The sequence below is a fragment of the Neomonachus schauinslandi genome, chromosome 10 (assembly GCF_002201575.2).
Source record: "Neomonachus schauinslandi chromosome 10, ASM220157v2, whole genome shotgun sequence".
Classification (NCBI taxonomy): domain Eukaryota; kingdom Metazoa; phylum Chordata; class Mammalia; order Carnivora; family Phocidae; genus Neomonachus; species Neomonachus schauinslandi.
In genome coordinates this window covers 21,486,561-21,504,977 of record NC_058412.1, presented here as the reverse complement: position 1 = coordinate 21,504,977, position 18,417 = coordinate 21,486,561, and the positions used below count along the sequence as shown (strand labels likewise).

Genomic DNA, 18,417 nt, shown 5'->3' with positions numbered 1-18,417 from the left:
AGGAGTCGGTCCACGTGGCTAACCGCGCCGGTGGCTGGAGCGCGGGCCGCGGAAGGCGCAGGAGCTCCAGGCGCGCTGGGCGGAGGCAGACTGCGGCGGCGCGAGGGGCCGGCGGCGTGAGGGGCGGGGCCCAGCACGTAAGGGGCGGGGCCAAGCTAGCAACAGCGTGACGGCGTCTCCTCTCCCCCCAACTCCGCCCCACTGCAAAGCCCCGGGAAAACTGGAAAAGAAAACCGACTACCCCAAAGCTCTCTCTCCCACTCTAACCAAGAAATACACAAAGCCAGGTCGCCTCTCTCTAAAAAATTAAAAAAAAAAAAAAAAAAAGAACGACAAGAAAAGATGTTTATTATAGTCAAGCACAAGCACAAATGGGGCACCAGTCCCCGTCCACTCCTGGACCGCGGTGTCCACAACACCCCAAGGCTATGCAACTTTCCATCTTCCTGCCAAAAGTGGCTTCAGTCTTGAGGAGGACCTGCTGGCCAACCATGCCTGTCTAGGAAGAGAATCTCCCTGACTGGGCTCAGATAGATCAAGAAGATCTTTAGGTCAGTAGGAAGACTTATGTGGTTCACGAAGTCTTGGCTTTTCGGCGTTGGGTCCCCCAAAGCAGAATGGAGATGGATAATGTGGTGGATCCCAGAATACCGAAGAACATAAGCAGTGAGAAGGAACCCTATGAATGACAGACCAAAAAACCCCTCATACATCGTGACACCAAGGACTACATCCTAACACCTAGTTCTTTCCTAGTATACCTATCCCCTTATCCAGGACAATTCTCTTATAGTTTCCTTCTCTAGACGATTTGCATCAGCTCTGGTCTTAGGGCTCTTCTTTCAGAGAGGTTCTTCTTTATGCATTTCTTTTATCCCTAATTAGAAGGCCTAATTCCTCACCTGGCGCATACACTTGTAGCCATGGAAGCCATCAGCACAGACACATTCCAAGAGACCTGGACCATCAGGTACACAGGATCCATTCTCAGGACACATTTCTGTGAGCCAGAGAAAAACAGAAGACATCACTAAATCTCATTATGTAGGTTTGTCAAATATCTGCTTCAACTTAGATTCTCTCAACTATTTCTAGGTCAAAAGCAGAAGAAAGAAGATTTCAAATAATCAGAACATAACAACAAAGTCAAAGAGAGAAAGACAATTATCCTTCATATGTGGAATATAAGAAACAGCACAGAGGATCATAGGGGAAAGGACGGAAAACTGAATGGGAAGTCATCAGAGAGGGAGAAAAATTGTGAAAGATTCTTTTTTATTATTATTACGTTCAAGTAGCCATCATATAGTACATCATTAGTTTCTGATGTAGTGTTCAAAGATTCATTAGTTTCGTAGAGAGATTTTTAACTATAGGAAACAAACTGAAGGCTGCTGGAGGGGAGGTGGGTGGGGGATGGGGTAACTAGATGATGGGCATTAAGTAGGGCATGTGATGTGATGAGCACTGGGTGTTATACGCAACTGATAAGTTATTGAACACTACATATGAAACTAATGATGTACTGTATGTTGGCTAATTAAATTTAAATAAAAATTTTTTTAAAAAGAACATAACAACAATACATCTTACAACCTTTTCTTTCAAGGGGTTAGAGGTTCAGAAACTTGAACAAGAAGCACTTAAGCAACTTAGTACTGTCAGATCTAAAATGGAGAATATAAGGGATGAAAGGCAGTTCCTGGAAGGGTGGAGGTGAGACAGCGTACCTTGGTCCCCAGTGCTGTTGCAAAGGTTCCTTTGCCCTTGGCAGGTTTGGTTTTTTATACAGAAGGTGACAGTATTCCAGGCATTAATACCTCCGGGACAGCTGACATCTTGGGGCAGTATCCTGAACACAACACAGGCAGTCATAATGCACAGCCCAAAATTGCTGAGCTCACAGCACTGTCCCTCTTTGGTTCTCTCCCCAACCCTATACCCTTACTCACAGAGTCTGGAGCTGGGTAAAGCCACGGAAGGTGTTGGCCAAGTCATCCTTGAGGGGGTTTGCTTGCAGGTCTCTGCAAAGCACACACTGTTAGCCGTGTGCTCTAGGAAAACACTCTAATTCCATTCACATATCTTCCTGGGCTGGTAATCCAGTTCTCATTCTGAGTTGTCCAAGTTTGGACATTAATATTCAAACATCTTTTTAGGAGTCCAACCTCAAAGACTTTCCCATCAGCCCTTTATCATAGTTGCCGTTGGGGAGGGAGGATAACCAACCACTTACATGATGACGGCAGTATGTGCCTGAGGAAAGTCTGGACCAGGGTCCTTCAGAGAACAGTTCTGGAGATCCAGCCTGAGGAAACACAGTAATCCGTGTAATTATATGTCTCTCTTCACCAATGGTAAGCTAATATAACCCTCTTTTCAGCAAATATTAATTGAACACAGCTGTGTTCAGGGCCACAAACTAGATGCTGTGGTAGATGTTTTAATTCTGCACTGTCCAGTTCAGTCACCACTAGCTCCATGTAGGTATTTAAATTAGGTAAAAAAGGGGCGCCTGGGTGGCTCAGTCATTGAGCGTCTGCCTTCAGCTCAGGTCACGATCCCAGGATCCTGGGAGCCCCGCATCGGGCTCCCTGCTCGGCGGGAAGCCTGCTTCTCCCTCTCCCACTCCCACTGCTTGTGTTCCTGCTCTCACTCTCTCTCTCTAATAAATAAATAAAATCTTTAAAAAAATAAATAAATTAGGTAAAAAAAATTCAGTTTCTCATTTGCACTAGCCACATTTCAACTATTCAGTAACCACTCACCATGTGATCAGTGGCTACTATATCGGAAAGTACAGATATGGAACATTTCCATCATAGCAGGAAGTGCTATCGGACAGTCCTGTTCTAACCAGTGTATCTATGCATCTGTGCATATATTGGAAGAAATTTGTTACTTGTCTAGGTTAGTGAATCTTCACAATGTAGCATTATGATTCTCAGATCCACAAAGGCCTTCAAATGGGGAAAAAATTCAAGTCCCATAAACGAAAGTTTTTTCCAAGTGCATTTTCTACCACAGACTGAAGACAAATTACTGGATATTAAGGACCATGCCACATTATTTTTCCTTCACTATATATTGCTGTCTGTTCCTTTATTCTTCAAATATTTACTGAGTGCCTATTTTTTTAAAAGATTTTATTTATTTATTTGACAGAGAGTGAGAGAGTACAAGCAGTGGGGGTGGCAGAGGGAGAGGGAGAAGCAGACTCCCCACTGAGCAGGGAACCCAATGCAGGGCTGACCTGAGCCAAAGGCAGCTGCTTAACCGACTGAGCTGCCTAGGCACCCATACTAAGTGCCTATTAACTGCGAAAATTGGGAGAATAAAAAGAAAACCCTCAGTATCTTAGTTTTCAAGTGGCTTACAATGTAGTAGAGGAAGACCATCACCAAATATAAAAACAACATAAACATTAAATTATCATCTGAAAGAAATCACAGGACAATATATGAATAATTTTGAGTGGTACAGACACTAAGGGTTAGAAGAAGTAAACAAAGATATTCTAACATTGAGTAGTAGAGAGCATTACAGAGGATGCTGGAATTAAAGGATGGATATGTTTTAATTTGGTGGAGGAAGGAAATTTCAGATAAGGAGGCCTGAATGAACAAAGAAACAAAAGCGGAATGCTTTTGGAAAGTAGGCAAGTCTGGCTCAAGCCAGACCCTCATGAAGGGTTTTAGTGGACAAATAGTTGGAAAAAAAATGTTTGAAAAGTGGATTGAGACCAATCTGTAGTGGTTTATGGTTTGAACTTTATCCTGAGGGCAACAGACAATTCTAATTTTAAAACCAGAGAGGGATGACGGGAAAAAAATTGGTTTTCAGATAGTTTCCTATAGAGAAGTATTTAGGTAATTAGGGAGAGAGGAGAATGGAAGCAAGACAGATGACATTTAGGATTCTGAAGTGAGGGTGCACTCAAGAGGAAATGTATAATAGGAAGCTAGAGGTATTCATGTGTACCTTCAGGTTGGAGAGGTGGCCAAGGATACTAAAAGAGATCTAGTTTGGGGAAACACCTGCACGGTGGTTATAGCTGAAACTGTACAAAGAGTGAATCCTCAGAGTGTAAAGGAAGAAAATGCAGGGACTAACCTTCATAAGGGGACAGAATCTGCAGAAGAGGAATCTGCCTCAAAGACAAACATGAAATAACCGGAAGGGAAGAATACCCTATTAATAAATTGCCTCTGAGGCTAAGGGAGCCATTTCATGGAGATATACACTAAGTAATCCAGAGTTGAAAATAAAAGAACAAAACTTCTTTTAAGAGGAAGCCATAGGGGCGCCTGGGCAGCTCAGTTGGTTAAGCATCTGCCTTCGGCTCAGGTCATGATCCTGGAATCCTGGGATAGAGCCCCACATCGGGCTCCCTGCTCAGTGTGGGGAGTCAGCCTCTCCCTCTGCCCCTGCTCCCATACTCTTGCTCACTGTCTCTCAAATAAATAACCTCTTTTAAAAAAAAATAAGAGGAAGTCATAAGGAGCTTTTTTTTTTTTAAGATTTTATTTATTTATTTGAGAGAGAGAGAACGAGAGACAGAGAGCAGGAGAGGGAGGAGGGTCAGAGGGAGGAGAAGCAGACTCCCCGCCAAGCAGGGAGCCCGATGCGGGACTCGATCCCGGGACTCCAGGATCATGACCTGAGCCGAAGGCAGACGCTTAACCATCTGAGCCACCCAGGCGCCCGGAGCTTTTTTTTAAATGGGCAAAAATTGTGACTTCTATGCAGTTTCAACCAGGAAGAATCACAGGGTTGTTTACCTAGCTAAAAATGCTGTAACACAGAATCATGGTTTGGATGCCCCCAAAACAGGCACGGATATTTATCCCAAAGCCAATCAGGCAAGCCTTTAAGAATCTGGGGGAAGAGGGGGTGCCTGGGTGGCTCAGTGGGTTAAGTGTTGGACTCTTATCTCCACCCAAGTCTTGAACTCAGGGTCCTAAGTTCAAGCCCCACACTGGGCATGAAGCCTACTTTAAAAAAAAAAAAAAAAGGAATCCGGTTTGGGAACTCTTCCAGTATCCAGAGTTGTCTTTTCCTCCCTCACCCCACGATGGTGCCCTCCTGATTCAGGCAGCAGCGGGAGTGCAGCCTTAGCTCTGGTGTCTGCTTACAATAAAGGGTCACTTCTGACAAATCCCGCACACTCCCTGGACACAGCATGCATATCTGCAAAAGAGAAAACTATTAGAATTCCATAAAGAAAAGCCAAGAAAAGAACAAATAGGTAGCAAAAGTTAACTGCCAGTAAGTACACTCTTCAGAATCCCTTTAACACTGGGCAGGTAAGTGTCCTATCTTCATATATCAAGTTTGCCTACGGGATTCATTTCTTCGCCTAGAGCCAGGAGCTAAATCAGCATACTAGAGACTTTCTGCACCAGACCTTGCCCAGGAAAGGCCCTCATCTTTGAAGATCACTATTCGAACATATTTCTTATGCCCTCTCCAGTGACTTCTCAATCTGACAGACCCGGTTTGGCCAGGTATAAAAGCATACAAAGAACTCATCAAGCTTTACACAAGGTACAGTACTGCCAGAGCACGATATACGGCATTGGCGCGTGACAAGCTTGAGGAAGAGCCAGAGGACTCGTCGGTAGCCGAAAAGTTTAAAGTTATTCAAAGATTAAGGAACAAGGAGATCAAATTTTAAAGGTCTTCGTCAGCAGGGCGAGGGCACCGGGAGACCTGCGCGGCGTGAGTACTCAGGAGCCGGAGCCGGCTGGGCTACAGCTAAGGAAGCCTCAGGGACCAAATCCGAGCCAGGGCGGGCTGGGGAGAGGGGAGAGGGGAGAGCCGAGGACGGGCGAGCGCGAAACGAGGTTGCCCAGCAGCTCTGCTTCAGCCCGACCTCTAACTTGCTTCTGTACCTCGGGTAGCGCCAGAGCCCTTTCCGCGCCCAGAGCGAGGAGCAGGGTCGCTGCCCAAGGGACCAGGAACGAAGGACTGCCCGGCCCGCGAGGAGACATTTTTTTGCTCCTTTCGTCCTTCTCAGCGCCTCGCGAGACTTGCGCGTGTGGCTCCGCCCTGCCAGGGCGTGGCCTAGTCGCCCGGTACGGGCTGGGGCTTGCGGCTGCTCGAGGAGGTTAGAGCTCTTTTCTGCGCGCCCCTGTCCCCGTTAGGGCGGACTGGCCAACCCCCTCTCCTTTTCCCCTGTTAGCGAAGGCCTCCCCGCCGCCGCTCTTTCAGCTCCGTATTCCTCGCTTCCGGACGCCGAGGTCGCGTCACCGCAGTGGCTCGGTGCCCACTCCGTCCGCCCTCAGTAAACATGGCGGCGCCACGTGAGGCGGCCAGGGGGCGGGCCTCCCCCCCCGTCCCCCCGCCGCTGTCACTCAGCCGGCATATGGCAGGGCCGGCTCGGCCACTCCGCTGCACCCAAAGGTGGAGACCCGGCAAATGGGCTGCACCTGGGCGGGCCAGCGCATGGGGGCCAGTACCCAGAGGCTCCCGAGAGTGGCGCGGGGACGGGGAGGGGCAGGGCGAGCTGGTTCCCCGCGTGGAGGCGCGGGAAGATCTGAGTTGAGACCGCGTGGTGTAGTGGTTAAGCTACCTCACGTGTGGAGGGAAGGCGGGAAGCCAGCAAATAAAGAGGGTAAGGGTGATAGAAGAGTGAAGGGCAAACCCCGGCGGGAGGAGACGAGCCTGGGGAGGCTCCGGGCACCCTGGCACCTTCACCTCAGTCCGGAGACCGCGTGGCGGCCGGATCCTTGGTGAGGAGGGGGGGCGGGGTAGGCGTTTGCCTGCCTTCTCAACTCCTTTTCCTTCCCAGAAAAACGGAGCGATGCTGATCTCAGGACAAACGACTGGACCTTCTTAGCCCTGGCGGAGCCACGGAGGTAAGGGAAAGGCGAGCGCTACCCCAGGGTGGCCCTCGGGAGCCCCGTGCCCGGAGGGACTGAGTGTTGCCTTTGATTATAGGGCCAGGCAAAAGCTCGTCAAAGCTGACTCGTCTTGAGTGGCCGGCCCCGGCTTCCCTTCCACACACCGCAGGTATGTGGAATCTCCTTGAAAGGATTTACTTTCAGCTGGCTGGCACGTTCTCTAAGGCGTTGATAGTTCTTAGCCTTTTAATGAGGGTACCGAAGCTTTCAGACCTCGAGGAATTCTAAGCACAAGGGCAGATTTTTAAGGAATCTTTTTTGGGACAGTGGGTCCTGCAATGCCCCCTTTGCCCTTTGTAGGAGTCAAGGCAATTCAGTGCAGGCTGTCAAAGGGGGTACGGTGGTGTAGAATGATGGTCTTCCGTTTCTGTGTGTGTCATACTTTTAGAAAGGGGTCTCACAGCCCACTATTTTGTGCCCTGTGTGTTACAGTTTTAGTGAAACCACTCTGCTGTTTTGGCTCCTCCTCTCTCAGGGAGATGCAAGTCCATGGGGTTTAGAGCAGTGTAGTTTTTAGAAAGCCACTATCCTGTTCTTGGAATCAGAATCATGTCTGAGGAACACGTTGTTACTGGGTCAGGTTTTTCCTGTCTTGCCTGGCTCTGTCTTCAGCCATCCAGGAAGGTTCTCTACACCTCATGCAAATAGAATTCTATTTAGAAGCTTCACCAATTTACCCCAGCAGGAGAGTTTCCAGTTCTGTATGTCTGTGTTCTAGTCTACACTGAGATCGTTTTTCCTTTCCGTAACCAGCGTAGCCTTATCACTAACCCTTTACAGCTACGCATTCTTATTTGCACACAGCAGACACCTTCTCTTATTTTCCAGTATTTTCCATCACCTCTATCATAGTAAAATTTGCCAAAGAGGAGTGGGAACTAAAGATGTTGCAATGTACAAAGGCCCAGGGCATCTTTAGGTTAAACCAGAGTGGCCCGTTGGGAATACTATTCTGGGTACGAACATTTGTGACTCGTAGAACATGTGATCCTAGAGTTGCCGCCTCTGATTTCCTCTCTTTGTTGGCCCCACGAGGTTCAGAGTTCAGGTTTGGTCTCTGTAAGACCATATCTTGCCAGCCGGGCGACATCTGCCCAAGAACACAGTGTGAGTGAACCAGAAGACAGCCAGGCTGATCTTTCTCCTAGTGGGCAAGAACAGAAGACATAGATTATATTAATGTGTATTTAGACTAGTTGGAATCTAAACTTTGTTCCGTGAATGACTGACTACAATTAACATTCTGCTCCCGCCCTGGTTCTAGGAATAGTAAGGATGGGCCCCTTGGTAAATCACCTGTCCTACCTGCAGATAGCACTCTTTCTTTCTCCCTTGTTTTGTATCATGCCATGTGACCTTAAGGAAGTTCTTTAACTTTTCTGACTCCGTTTCTTTGAGAGCTAGAGAGTGTTCATTTAAAGTTCATAAACAAGAGGTGGTGTTTTAAAAGTGATAACAAAGGGTACTTTTTCATTATCATTGTTAAAGTTTGTAAAGTTCATGGCACACAGCTGGGTTACAAGAAGTAAGAGCTGAGTTGCTTCATGAAAAAAAAAAGGGGGGTGTTCAAAAAGGGTTAACTGTCATCATTTAGGCTATCTGAAAACCTACATGCTTTGGTATTTTTTTCTCCATATCAATGAGTATGTCGTGGATATCTTCTAAAGACATTATGGTATAAATGAAGAGTGGATGGATGGGGAATCAGTAGACCTGAGCTCTAATCTAGACTGACAATAATCGGCTCTGTGGTTCTGGAAAGATCACTTGAGTCACCTGGGCTTCAGTATCTTTGTTGGTAACTGAGGGGGGTCATGATAGTGATCTCTGAATGTTCCCTTAAGTTTTGAAGTAGCATAATCCTGTCCTTGTTCTGAGGATAATGCTGTATTTCTTTGAGAATGAGTATTTTTGGTGCAGGAGTCAGAAAAGCAACTTTCCCGTTTCCCTGGGCTCCTACTTTGTAATTCCCTCTAGCACACAGTGCCAAGTGTGACTTACAGTGAAAGCCTAATCTAGCTAGGAATGCTGTTGAATGTGAGCTCCCTGTTTCCCACTCTGGAGCCTCTAGGACTGAGCTGGAGTTTGGGGGCCATAGGGTGATAGGGCCATTTGAATCACATTGATTGGTTCCCTGAAGGGGCCAGAGCAAATAGCTGCTGAGCTTCACTCCGCCCCTAATTCCTGATTTCACCTCAGCTACTTATAGAGCCAGACCCTCAGCTTCTGCTCAGCTCCAGACACACAGCTTCTCCAGGCAGCACTGCCTCAGAACAGAGATTACTTCTCTAGGTAGGTTCCTGCTCCAGGAGGAGAGGTGCACTTTCCCTGGCTGTTGTTCCCTTGCCCCTAGCTCCCTGGCTGGTTTGCTTCTCTGTATCATAACTCTGAACTCCTGGCTCCCGTACATTGCCCTCACACTTTTGAATCCCAGCACTCTCCCCAGATCTGCTATTGACTGTAGTGTTGCTGGGAGAGTTGCTGAGAGATGGGTGGCAGGGCTTTTCTAGTAGTGCTGGGGAGAACGAAGTGGTTGGCCTGGGGATATGTGGAATGGAGTTTGGGGCTGCCATGTAGGTAATCGCACTGGGGATCAGTGCTGAAAAGGGGTCCTGTTAGGAAGGTGACATTGGGAATAGGGGAGATGGGGGCTGAGGCTGGGGGAAAGAGAGGAAACTATGCTGTTATTAGTCTCCCTTTCTTCTTCCCTGCTGGGTTGTGGCGCCAGGCTGGGGTCTGCTGGCTTAGTATGCTGTAGTGACTGGGTCTGTGCCTGCAAGTGGGGGCAGGGAAGTCTTTGAGAAGAAATGTGGGCTAGAGTTGATTTTTCTTTTGTGATTGGGGTGGAGACCTAAGAAGGTTAGTTTTTTGTTTTTGTTTTTTAAGATTTAATTTATTTTAGAGAGGAGGGTGAGGGGCAGAGGGAGAGAGAATCTCAAGCAGACTCCACACTGAGTGCAGAGCCTGACACAGGGTTCGATCTCACAATCTGCACCCCCCAGGCACCCCAAGAAGGTTCTTATGTTTCACAGCTGTGTATGCCCAAAATGATCTTGGACAAGCAGTTGTCACCTGGCTGTCTCACTCTGCTGCTTCCTTCCTCCCCTACCAAATCCATACTAGGACCTCTAGACTTACAAGGGCTGTACAGAGCTGGCTGGTTCAGGTTTGATGGGTGTGGGATATACAGGCCTGAGGATGGGTGCCCATGAAGGCAGGGTAAGCCTGACTAGGAGCTGATTCCTTTGCAGCTCACTTGGACAATGTCACTTGGTGGAGAAGGACTGTGAGATCGTGGCTAGAAGCCAGGTTGTAGCCACCTGCCTGCCACTGCCCAGCTGAGTGGCAGCCCAGAGCCCAGGAGCAGCACGTGGCCATAGGCCACAGACACGGTGAAGATATGAGTGTGGTGGTGAGCACCTCTGCTCCCCTGCTCCCAGCCTCAGACACAAACACTGTCACATCTACCTTCTCCCTTGTGGACTATGTAGTGTTTGTGCTGCTGCTGGTTCTCTCCCTTGCTATTGGGCTCTACCATGCCTTTCGTGGCTGGGGCCGGCATACTGTTGGCCAACTGCTCATGGCAGACCGAAAAATGAGCTGTCTTCCTGTGGCTCTGTCTCTGCTGGCCACCTTCCAATCAGCCGTGGCCATCTTGGGTGTGCCGTCCGAGATCTACCGATTTGGGACCCAGTATTGGTTCCTGGGCTGCTGCTATTTTCTGGGCCTGCTGATCCCTGCACACGTCTTCATCCCTGTCTTCTACCGCCTGCATCTCACCAGTGCCTATGAGGTGAGTGGGGGGAAGAGGAACACATAGGACCAACAGGGTCAGGAATAGAAAGAAGGAAGAGGCCATATATGAGGGATCTGGGTCGCTGGGCCTCTTCTGCCTAATGAGAATGATGAGACACATTGTGTGTTTCCAAGTTCTTTCTGGGTGAGGTCAGGTGGGAAGAGGAGGGTGCTGTGCTGGGAGGCCCAGAGCAGATATGAGTTGAATATTCCTTCACGTTCCTGGGTTTCTTGAGGGAAGTTGAATTGTGGGGTAGAGTGGGGAGGAATACTTTTACTTACTTATATATATGTATATGTGTACATACATATTCCTACCTAGTACCTGGAGCTCCGATTCAATAAAGCTGTGCGGGTTTGTGGGACCTTGACCTTCATCTTTCAGATGGTAAGTAGATATGAGGGTAGAATTTGAGCTTGAGATATGGTAGAGGGACCCAAACTCTGGTATGTTGAAGGATTCTGAGCTTTTCCTGCTCTCAAACTGGCAAGATTGAAGGTCCCACTAGGGGTCAGCGTCCCTGAAGCCACCAGAGGCATCCTGCTTCCTATTCCTTCCAGTTGCAGCACAGTCACTATGGTGGCAGCAAGCCAAGATTTGGAAGAAGGGAGAGGGAAGTGAGCCGAGACAAAGGGAGGCCATTAGGTTATTGGAGCTGAGGTCCATCTTTTCCCTTCCCTCTGGCCACCCTCCTTTCCCCTCCCCCTCACGTTCTCTTCTCCGTATGCAACAGGTGATCTACATGGGAGTCGTGCTCTATGCACCATCATTGGCCCTCAATGCAGGTGAGGAGTCACAGCCCTTGGCTCTCAGCCACAGCCGACTGGGAAAACACCTTTGGGAGGGGCCGGTAGAGGAGAGTGTGCAGAAAAGAATCCGACCTTGGCCAGGGAGTTCCCTGCATGGACTCGTGACTGGTCTCCGCTGGAGGTGGAAGTGCCTTGGCTCACCTCACCCGAAAGCTAATCAAACATTACCATGTCTCATCTGAACTGGTTAATCAACACCTTTTGGTGGGATTCAAACATTTTTTTTTTTCCCATTGTGGTGAATGATTTATTTCATCCTTAATGACCAAATGTCTCATGTCTTACTAGGGTTTTTCTGGTTTCTCTGTTGGGAAACCCTCTTCCAGAGACAGGAATGTGGTTTTTATCTGTTTACAGTGACTGGCTTTGACTTGTGGCTGTCAGTGCTGACCCTAGGCATTGTTTGTACTGTCTATACTGCTCTGGTAAGTGTAGTAAGTCTTAGGAGAGGGAGAGGAGATGGGAGGGAAAAGAAAGGAAGGGATGAGGTAAAAATGTAGGTGAGGTGGGATGGAGCTCTGGAGTGGGACGAGACAGGATGTAGGAGACGGGCTGGGACTTTGGTGGGGTAGGAGACGGACTGGGACTGATGTCAACAGAGGCTCAGCAGTTATGCCCCTGGTGGCAGTATAGTCGCCTGCTGGTGGTAGGTGTGGTGTCTTCGCTTGTAGATGGCTTTAAAGACGTCTGTGGCAGGCATGCTGTCTTTGCCTTGCAGGGCGGACTGAAGGCAGTCATCTGGACAGACGTGTTCCAGACGCTGGTCATGTTCCTAGGGCAGCTGGTGGTTATCATTGTGGGGTCAGCCAAGGTGGGCGGCTTGAGGCATGTGTGGGAAGTGGCTTCCCAGCATGGCCGCATCTCTGGGATCGTGTAAGTACACCCCTTCCCCTGGCTGGGGTCTGTAGTGCCTGGGGGCCGAGCCCATCCTAGAACCTGAACTCAGGGCTACAGTAGACAGGACAAGCTGTGGAAGCCTTAGGGGCAGCAGTGAGACAGGTGGGAAGCTGGCACTGCAGAGATGGAGGGTGATCACAGGGATCTGGCTGGTGGGTAAGGAGAGCCAAGATGTTTTTATTTTTTTTTATTTTTTTATTTTTTTATTTTTTTATTTTAAAGATTTTATTTATTTATTTGAGAGAGAGAGAATGAGAGAGAGCACATGAGAGGGGGGAGGGTCAGAGGGAGAAGCAGGCTCCCTGCCGAGCAGGGAGCCCGATGCGGGACTCGATCCAGGGACTCCAGGATCGTGACCTGAGCCGAAGGCAGTCGCTTAACCAACTGAGCCACCCAGGCGCCCCCAAGATGTTTTTAGTACCTGGCATGAGGCTGTGGGTTGGAGGGATAGAACCCTTCCTCCATCTTGCTGTGCTGTTTCTTGTGTCCACCCAGTTCTTTTTTTTTTTTTTTTTTAAAGATTTTATTTATTTATTTGACAGAGAGAGACACAGTGAGAGGGGGAACACAAGCAGGGGGAGTGGGAGAGGGAGAAGCAGGCTTCCTGCCGAGCAGGGAGCCCGATGCGGGGCTCGATCCCAGGACCTGGGATCATGACCTGAGCCGAAGGCAGACGCTTAACGGCTGAGCCACCCAGGCGCCCCTTGTGTCCATCCAGTTCTTGCCTTCAGTAGCTCCTTTGCCCTGCAGCAGCGTTTCTGCTCTGCCCCCTGTTGTAGGAGTGTGAGGAAGGCTGTGTCTGTCTGGGGCTATGCCACAGTGACCAGTCGGTGTCTGTTGTAGGCTGGATCCAGATCCTTTTGTACGGCACACTTTCTGGACATTGGCTTTTGGGGGTGTCTTCATGATGCTCTCCTTGTATGGGGTGAACCAGGCTCAGGTGCAGCGCTACCTCAGTTCCCGCACGGAGAAGGCTGCTGTGCTGTGAGTACAGGGACAGGAAGACCGGGGAGGAGCAGAGGAGAGGGGGCCCCGTTCCACGGGGCAGGTGGGGTTGGGGCAGGATGCCAGAGCATACACACACACCCATTGGGGTCAGGATATGGGTCTGCTTTCTGGAGCTCGGAGACGTGCCTGAGGGTGTCTGTTAACAGCCTCTGTCTCCTTGGCACTGGTCTCTCTGCAGCTCCTGCTATGCAGTCTTCCCTTGCCAGCAGTTGGTCCTCTGCATGAGCTGCCTCATTGGCTTGGTCATGTTTGTCTACTACCAGGAGTATCCCATGAGCACCCAGCAGGCTCAAGCAGCCCCTGACCAGGTGAGAAGTCCTCCCTGGCACCCTTCTTTGCCCATGAGGGCCAGCTTGGCTCCCCAGGAGGAGTGTCTGGTTGGCTGCAGAAAGGACTCTCACCCTGGGTAGGAAATGGATGTAAGTCGTTTTCCACTTGGGATTCTACAGTCTAGCACATGAGGGTCCCAGCCCCTGGCCAGCATCACCTAATCATAGTGCTCACCCTGCTGGGGTGGGGACCTGCCTTTATTATTGGCTCACGACTGTACCTGGTCTCCTGTAATCCTTGCAACAGTCTCATTTTACAGAAAAGAAAAAAAGCCTCATCGAGGTGGCCGGAATGCTCGTCACACTGCTAGTCAGGGGCAGGGTTGGGAGCTGAACTGCGTCATTCTCTACCTAGAGCCCATTTTCTCTCCACTAACTGGGACACCCTCAGTGCTTAGCCCCCTTCTTAGTCACTCACTCTCCATAGACTGGTAGGGGCACGTGCAGGGGGCTTCCCACACGCTTCACTCTGGGGAAGGGTTCCTCTCTCAAGAGAGCTGTGCACTTCTGCTCTGCCTGCAGTTCGTCCTGTATTTTGTGATGGATCTCCTGAAAGACCTGCCAGGCCTGCCTGGGCTCTTTGTTGCCTGCCTCTTCAGTGGCTCCCTCAGGTACCCTCTTCGACCGTTTCCCTCAGGCTTGGTGCAGCTGAGCCCTACTTGGCCCAAGGTGACAGGTAGAAGAGGGGATCTCTCTGAGTTTCTCAGTGTGCCCATCCATCTATAGATGATGAGGGACAGCTCATCTGTGTAGAATAGCGCATATCCTCTCCCAGGGGATCCCCCTTGCTGGAGAAGGATTCTTCTAGGAATTGATTCTACTTGATCAAAACCTGTATCCCGTTCAGAAAGGACAAGTGCCCTTGCCTTCTGGACCTCTCCCTCAGCTGCCAACCGTGAGGAATGAGGATGGCTCCTGGCTGCGTATGTCCTCTCCTGCCTTTAGGGCGCTCTTCCCTCAGTAGGGCCCCTGTTGGTTTTGCCTCTCAGCTCCCGGGCTCAGCACAGCTCATCTTTGTGTTCCTCTTTTCAGCACCATATCTTCTGCTTTTAACTCATTGGCAACTGTTACGATGGAAGATCTGATCCGACCCTGGTTCCCTCAATTCTCTGAAGTCCAGGCCATCATGCTTTCCAGAATCCTCGGTGGGATTATGTTTCCTCATTTTTTTAGTTTTATTCTTTCTAAAACACACTCTAAGCACTGTCATCAGTCTGCTTCACAGCACCAGCTTTAGTCTGGGCTCAGTGCTTGCCAAACGAAGCACACAAACTTGTTGGCATCTCAGGGCTTTCCCTGGGAAGGTCTCTGAGTCACATAGGTGGGAAGACCAGCTGGGAGGGACCTGGAGCTGGGGCAGGAAGGAATATGCCGTTTCCAGGGACACAGAGGTAATGGTTTGGCTGGGGAAGGAGCTTTGCTCTACTTTTTCTCCTTTCTTATCTCTGCCTCTTTCCTCCCTTCTTTTTCTCCAGCCTTTGGCTATGGGCTACTTTGTCTGGGAATGGCCTATATTTCTTCCCAGATGGGACCCGTGTTACAGGTAAGGACTGTGCAGAGAAGAAAGCAATTTTTAAGGGAGAAAGGAGCGGATTGAAACAGGAAGTTGAGGAAGACAGCTGATGTGAAGGGAATGGTATAGGGATGGGTGTCAAAAATTGACCTTTGATGGACCACCGTTAGCTGTGTTCCCTAGAGTTATTCCCAGGACATTGTCAGCTCAGACATCTGAGGGATCAGCCACAGAGGACAACCCAAAGTACATTCCCTTAACATTCCCAGGATTTGCCCTCTGGAATCCTGCATTCTGATGTTTCCAGGTAGAAGATACAGGCAGATCCGACAAGTGGGGCGCTGAGGCATTGGCAGGTGGCTGTGCTCTACATTGGTGAGGCTAGGGTTCTCTGAGCCTGAATGTTCTCTCGTTTTTTCCTCATCCCTGTCGCCCACAGGCAGCACTCAGCATCTTTGGCATGGTTGGGGGGCCGCTGCTCGGACTCTTCTGTCTTGGGATGTTCTTTCCTTGTGCCAACCCTCCTGTGAGTGATCCATCTGGCTCCACAGTCGTGTACAGGGGTGGACCTGAGAATTATCTTGGCCGGGCTCTCCCCATGAGTTCTGGGAACTGATGTGAAGATTTATTAGGGCTGGCATCATGACAGGAGAATGTGTTGTGTCTCTGGGCAGGGTGCCATTGTGGGCCTGTTGGCTGGACTCATCATGGCCTTCTGGATCGGCATCGGGAGCATAGTGACCAACATGGCCTCCCGCATGGCACCCTCTCCTCCTAATATATCCAGCTTTTCCCTGCCTAGCAATCTGACCTCTGTCACCATGACCACACTGATGCCCTCAACCACCCTCTCCAAGTGAGTTGGGACTCGCTCTCTCCTTGGTGAGAATAGCTCATTTTTGAGGGGTTTCCCAGGGGTCTTGCTAAGGGATGGGCCACCAGAGTCCTCAGGGAAATGTTAGGTGTTGGGTCCCAACATCCGGGGGCTATGTCCCTGAGGAATGCCCTGTCAGCGAATTGCTAACTGTCCTTATCTCGGTTCTCCCCAGGCCTACAGGACTGCAGCGTCTCTACTCCTTGTCGTATTTATGGTACAGCGCTCACAACTCAACCACAGTCATTGTGGTGGGCCTGATTGTCAGTCTGCTCACTGGTGAGGGCGTGTGGAATGGGGACCCAGAGAAGTGAGACTGAGGGAGGCCACTCAGGGAATCTGGCTCTGGGGGAAAACTGACCCTGCCCTCTGGGCTCCTTGGGCTTCTTGGCTGAGCTCTGGGAGGTGGGCAGGGGCTGGGAACCCAGAGCCCTGAGAACAGATGGCTTGCTGGGTGTGCACTGGTTACATGGTAGGAGACTCAGAAGTGCCTTTGCCTTCAGGAGGAATGCGGGGCCGGACCCTGAATCCTCGGACCATTTACCCAGTGTTACCAAAGCTCGTTGCCCTGCTGCCCCTGTCCTGTCAGAAGCGATTTCACTGCATAAGCTACAGCCAGGTAGCAGCTATGTTGTCCAGATTATACCCTCCCCTCCCTCTCTTACTGCCGGACCTTCCAGATTCTCTTCCCTCCCTTTCCTTTCTCCTCCCCAGCAGCTCTCATTATTTGTCTGAACCTGGACCATCCCCCAGTAACTGCCCTGGCTTCTACCCTCAGGGGAGTGCTGACTTGGTGGGCAGAAGGGTCTCAGCCCAGAGAGGTGCCTAGTGTGCTGGCCTTTCCTCTCCCTACCGCCCCCACCACCACCACCACTCACCTCATGCTTTGCTCCTCCCTTTCTCCCCCACTGCCCTTTGCTGATCTCCCTTCCAGCAGGGATCAAAGCAGGGTCTTCCACCTTTTCTGCCTGAGTTCCTTCACCCCTTTGTCTCATGTTCATCCCACCCCCTCCACTCCCTTTGCTCTGTGTTCTCCAGGACCTCTCAGTGGACACTCCTACATTTCCGGAAAAGATGAGTAATGGGATGTTGAAGAACAGCAGAGACAAGGAGGTCATGGCAGTGCCTGAGGAAAGCTCAGCCCACCAAGGGAACAGCCCCACCTTCATCCTCCAGGAGACCTCACTGTGATCTAGGCTCGGGTCCCAGTGCCAGAGGCCATCCTGTAGTACAGTGATGAGTTAGGTGATACACAATGTAGGGACAATCGAGAACTGGATTATCTAGCCCACCAAAGGACCTTGTTTTTAGGTGTTTGGGCTGCAGTAGAAGCTGTCGTGTCATGGGAAGTGTGAGGGTAGGACAGGGTTTTTACAGCCTATTCTCTATAGAGGACCAGGCTTGCAGGGGATAGGATTTTGCTAGAAAAGGGGATCGGAGCAAATCCTCTGGGAAATGGGAAATGGCTTCCGATTAACCATCACCAGGCTCCTTTGAAGTGAATAGAAACAGTAGTGCTAGTTACCACTGCTCTGGGGCCTGGTTTGACAAGGTTGGCCATGTTTACCATGAAACACAAAGTTGTCTCAGCGAGCTGTTGCTTCTCTTATGGTACTATTTTAAGCATAGATTCTGTCGGCCACAAAGGGTCCATGACTACTTTCTCATTATCTGTGACACCCAGGTCCCTCTCATTCTTACCTGTCTACCTCTATTCTTGAGGGGGAGGGTTTGGTGTCCCTGAGAGACCTCAGAGTGACATTCATCTCCCTTGCATAGAGTAGGGAAGCTTTCCACCTCACTGCCCCCACCCTCCACCTGTCATGGGCACTTGGGGGCGGAGCAAATATTGATCCGAGAAACCAGGGCATGACCAGGTCCACTGTGGAGTGTGCCATCCACCTGGCACACCACTCTAGTGTCATTTTGTTGTTCATGTTCATGTTTCCTTTTTGGAGTTTCTTTCCCACAGATCTTTGTTCCAAGGGAATAAAAACTGTTATTGGACCTAGAATCTGGGCTTCTGTACTGTTCACAGCTGTTCTCGTCATCGTCATCGCCCCCCCCCCCCGGTCCCATCCATGGCAGGGGTAAAGTGCTCCCTCCCCTGCACAGGTGTTCCTCTGCTGAGGAGAGGTGGAAGGGGATTGGCACTGGCTTGTGGAGATTTGGAGACTGGCTGGCATGTCTTCAGGGACAGCATTGGACTCATCTGGGTGGAAATGCACACTCTCTCTCTGCTGCTTTTCATCCCCTGTGGCTCATTCTGTCTCCTGTCCCACCTCC

General features: G+C 50.0%; 2 protein-coding genes across 6 annotated transcripts; one reads left to right on the top strand and one right to left on the bottom strand.

Annotated features, from left to right (window-relative positions):
• Positions 1-327: 327 nt before the first annotated feature.
• Positions 328-6,276, bottom strand: ATRAID (all-trans retinoic acid induced differentiation factor). Its single transcript, XM_021697514.1, has 7 exons — positions 5,895-6,276; positions 5,069-5,190; positions 2,237-2,308; positions 1,953-2,024; positions 1,731-1,852; positions 903-1,000; positions 328-679 (listed from the first exon to the last, which is right to left on the bottom strand). Exons 1-7 carry the CDS (start codon positions 5,991-5,993, stop codon positions 575-577), a joined length of 690 nt encoding a protein of 229 aa, XP_021553189.1. The 5' UTR covers positions 5,994-6,276; the 3' UTR covers positions 328-574.
• On the top strand, positions 6,025-18,145 carry SLC5A6 (solute carrier family 5 member 6). 5 transcript variants are annotated; one of them, XM_021697509.1, is made up of 19 exons: positions 6,433-6,616; positions 6,794-6,860; positions 6,943-7,014; positions 9,105-9,197; positions 10,157-10,698; positions 11,023-11,088; positions 11,435-11,486; positions 11,868-11,935; positions 12,229-12,383; positions 13,251-13,391; positions 13,594-13,723; positions 14,267-14,355; positions 14,777-14,889; positions 15,220-15,287; positions 15,697-15,783; positions 15,932-16,113; positions 16,307-16,410; positions 16,635-16,750; positions 17,170-18,145. In XM_021697509.1, the coding sequence occupies exons 5-19, from the start codon at positions 10,306-10,308 to the stop codon at positions 17,320-17,322; spliced, it is 1,917 nt and encodes a 638-aa protein (XP_021553184.1). In that variant the 5' UTR covers positions 6,433-6,616; positions 6,794-6,860; positions 6,943-7,014; positions 9,105-9,197; positions 10,157-10,305; the 3' UTR covers positions 17,323-18,145. The 5 variants fall into 5 exon arrangements, with proteins under 5 accessions (XP_021553186.2, XP_021553184.1, XP_044774736.1 ...); XM_021697511.2 differs by lacking the exons at positions 6,433-6,616; positions 17,170-18,145 and adding an exon at positions 6,025-6,109 and having other exon boundaries at positions 16,635-17,100; XM_044918801.1 differs by lacking the exon at positions 17,170-18,145 and having other exon boundaries at positions 16,635-17,100.
• The last annotated feature ends 272 nt before the right edge of the window (positions 18,146-18,417 follow it).

Bases quoted from the DNA above. Each gene is read 5' to 3' on its own strand.
- ATRAID (XM_021697514.1), bottom strand. From the start codon at position 5,993: ATGTCTCCTCGCGGGCCGGGCAGTCCTTCGTTCCTGGTCCCTTGGGCA. The intron at 5,191-5,894 runs GTACAGAAGCAA...TCTCTTTTGCAG, and splicing joins GGGCTCTGGCGCTACCCGAG to ATATGCATGCTGTGTCCAGG. The intron at 680-902 runs GTGAGGAATTAG...TGTCATTCATAG, and splicing joins GCTACAAGTGTATGCGCCAG to GGTTCCTTCTCACTGCTTAT.
- SLC5A6 (XM_021697511.2), top strand. From the start codon at position 10,306: ATGAGTGTGGTGGTGAGCACCTCTGCTCCCCTGCTCCCAGCCTCAGAC. The intron at 11,936-12,228 runs GTAAGTGTAGTA...TTTGCCTTGCAG, and splicing joins GTACTGTCTATACTGCTCTG to GGCGGACTGAAGGCAGTCAT. The intron at 14,890-15,219 runs GTGGGATTATGT...CTTTTTCTCCAG, and splicing joins CATGCTTTCCAGAATCCTCG to CCTTTGGCTATGGGCTACTT.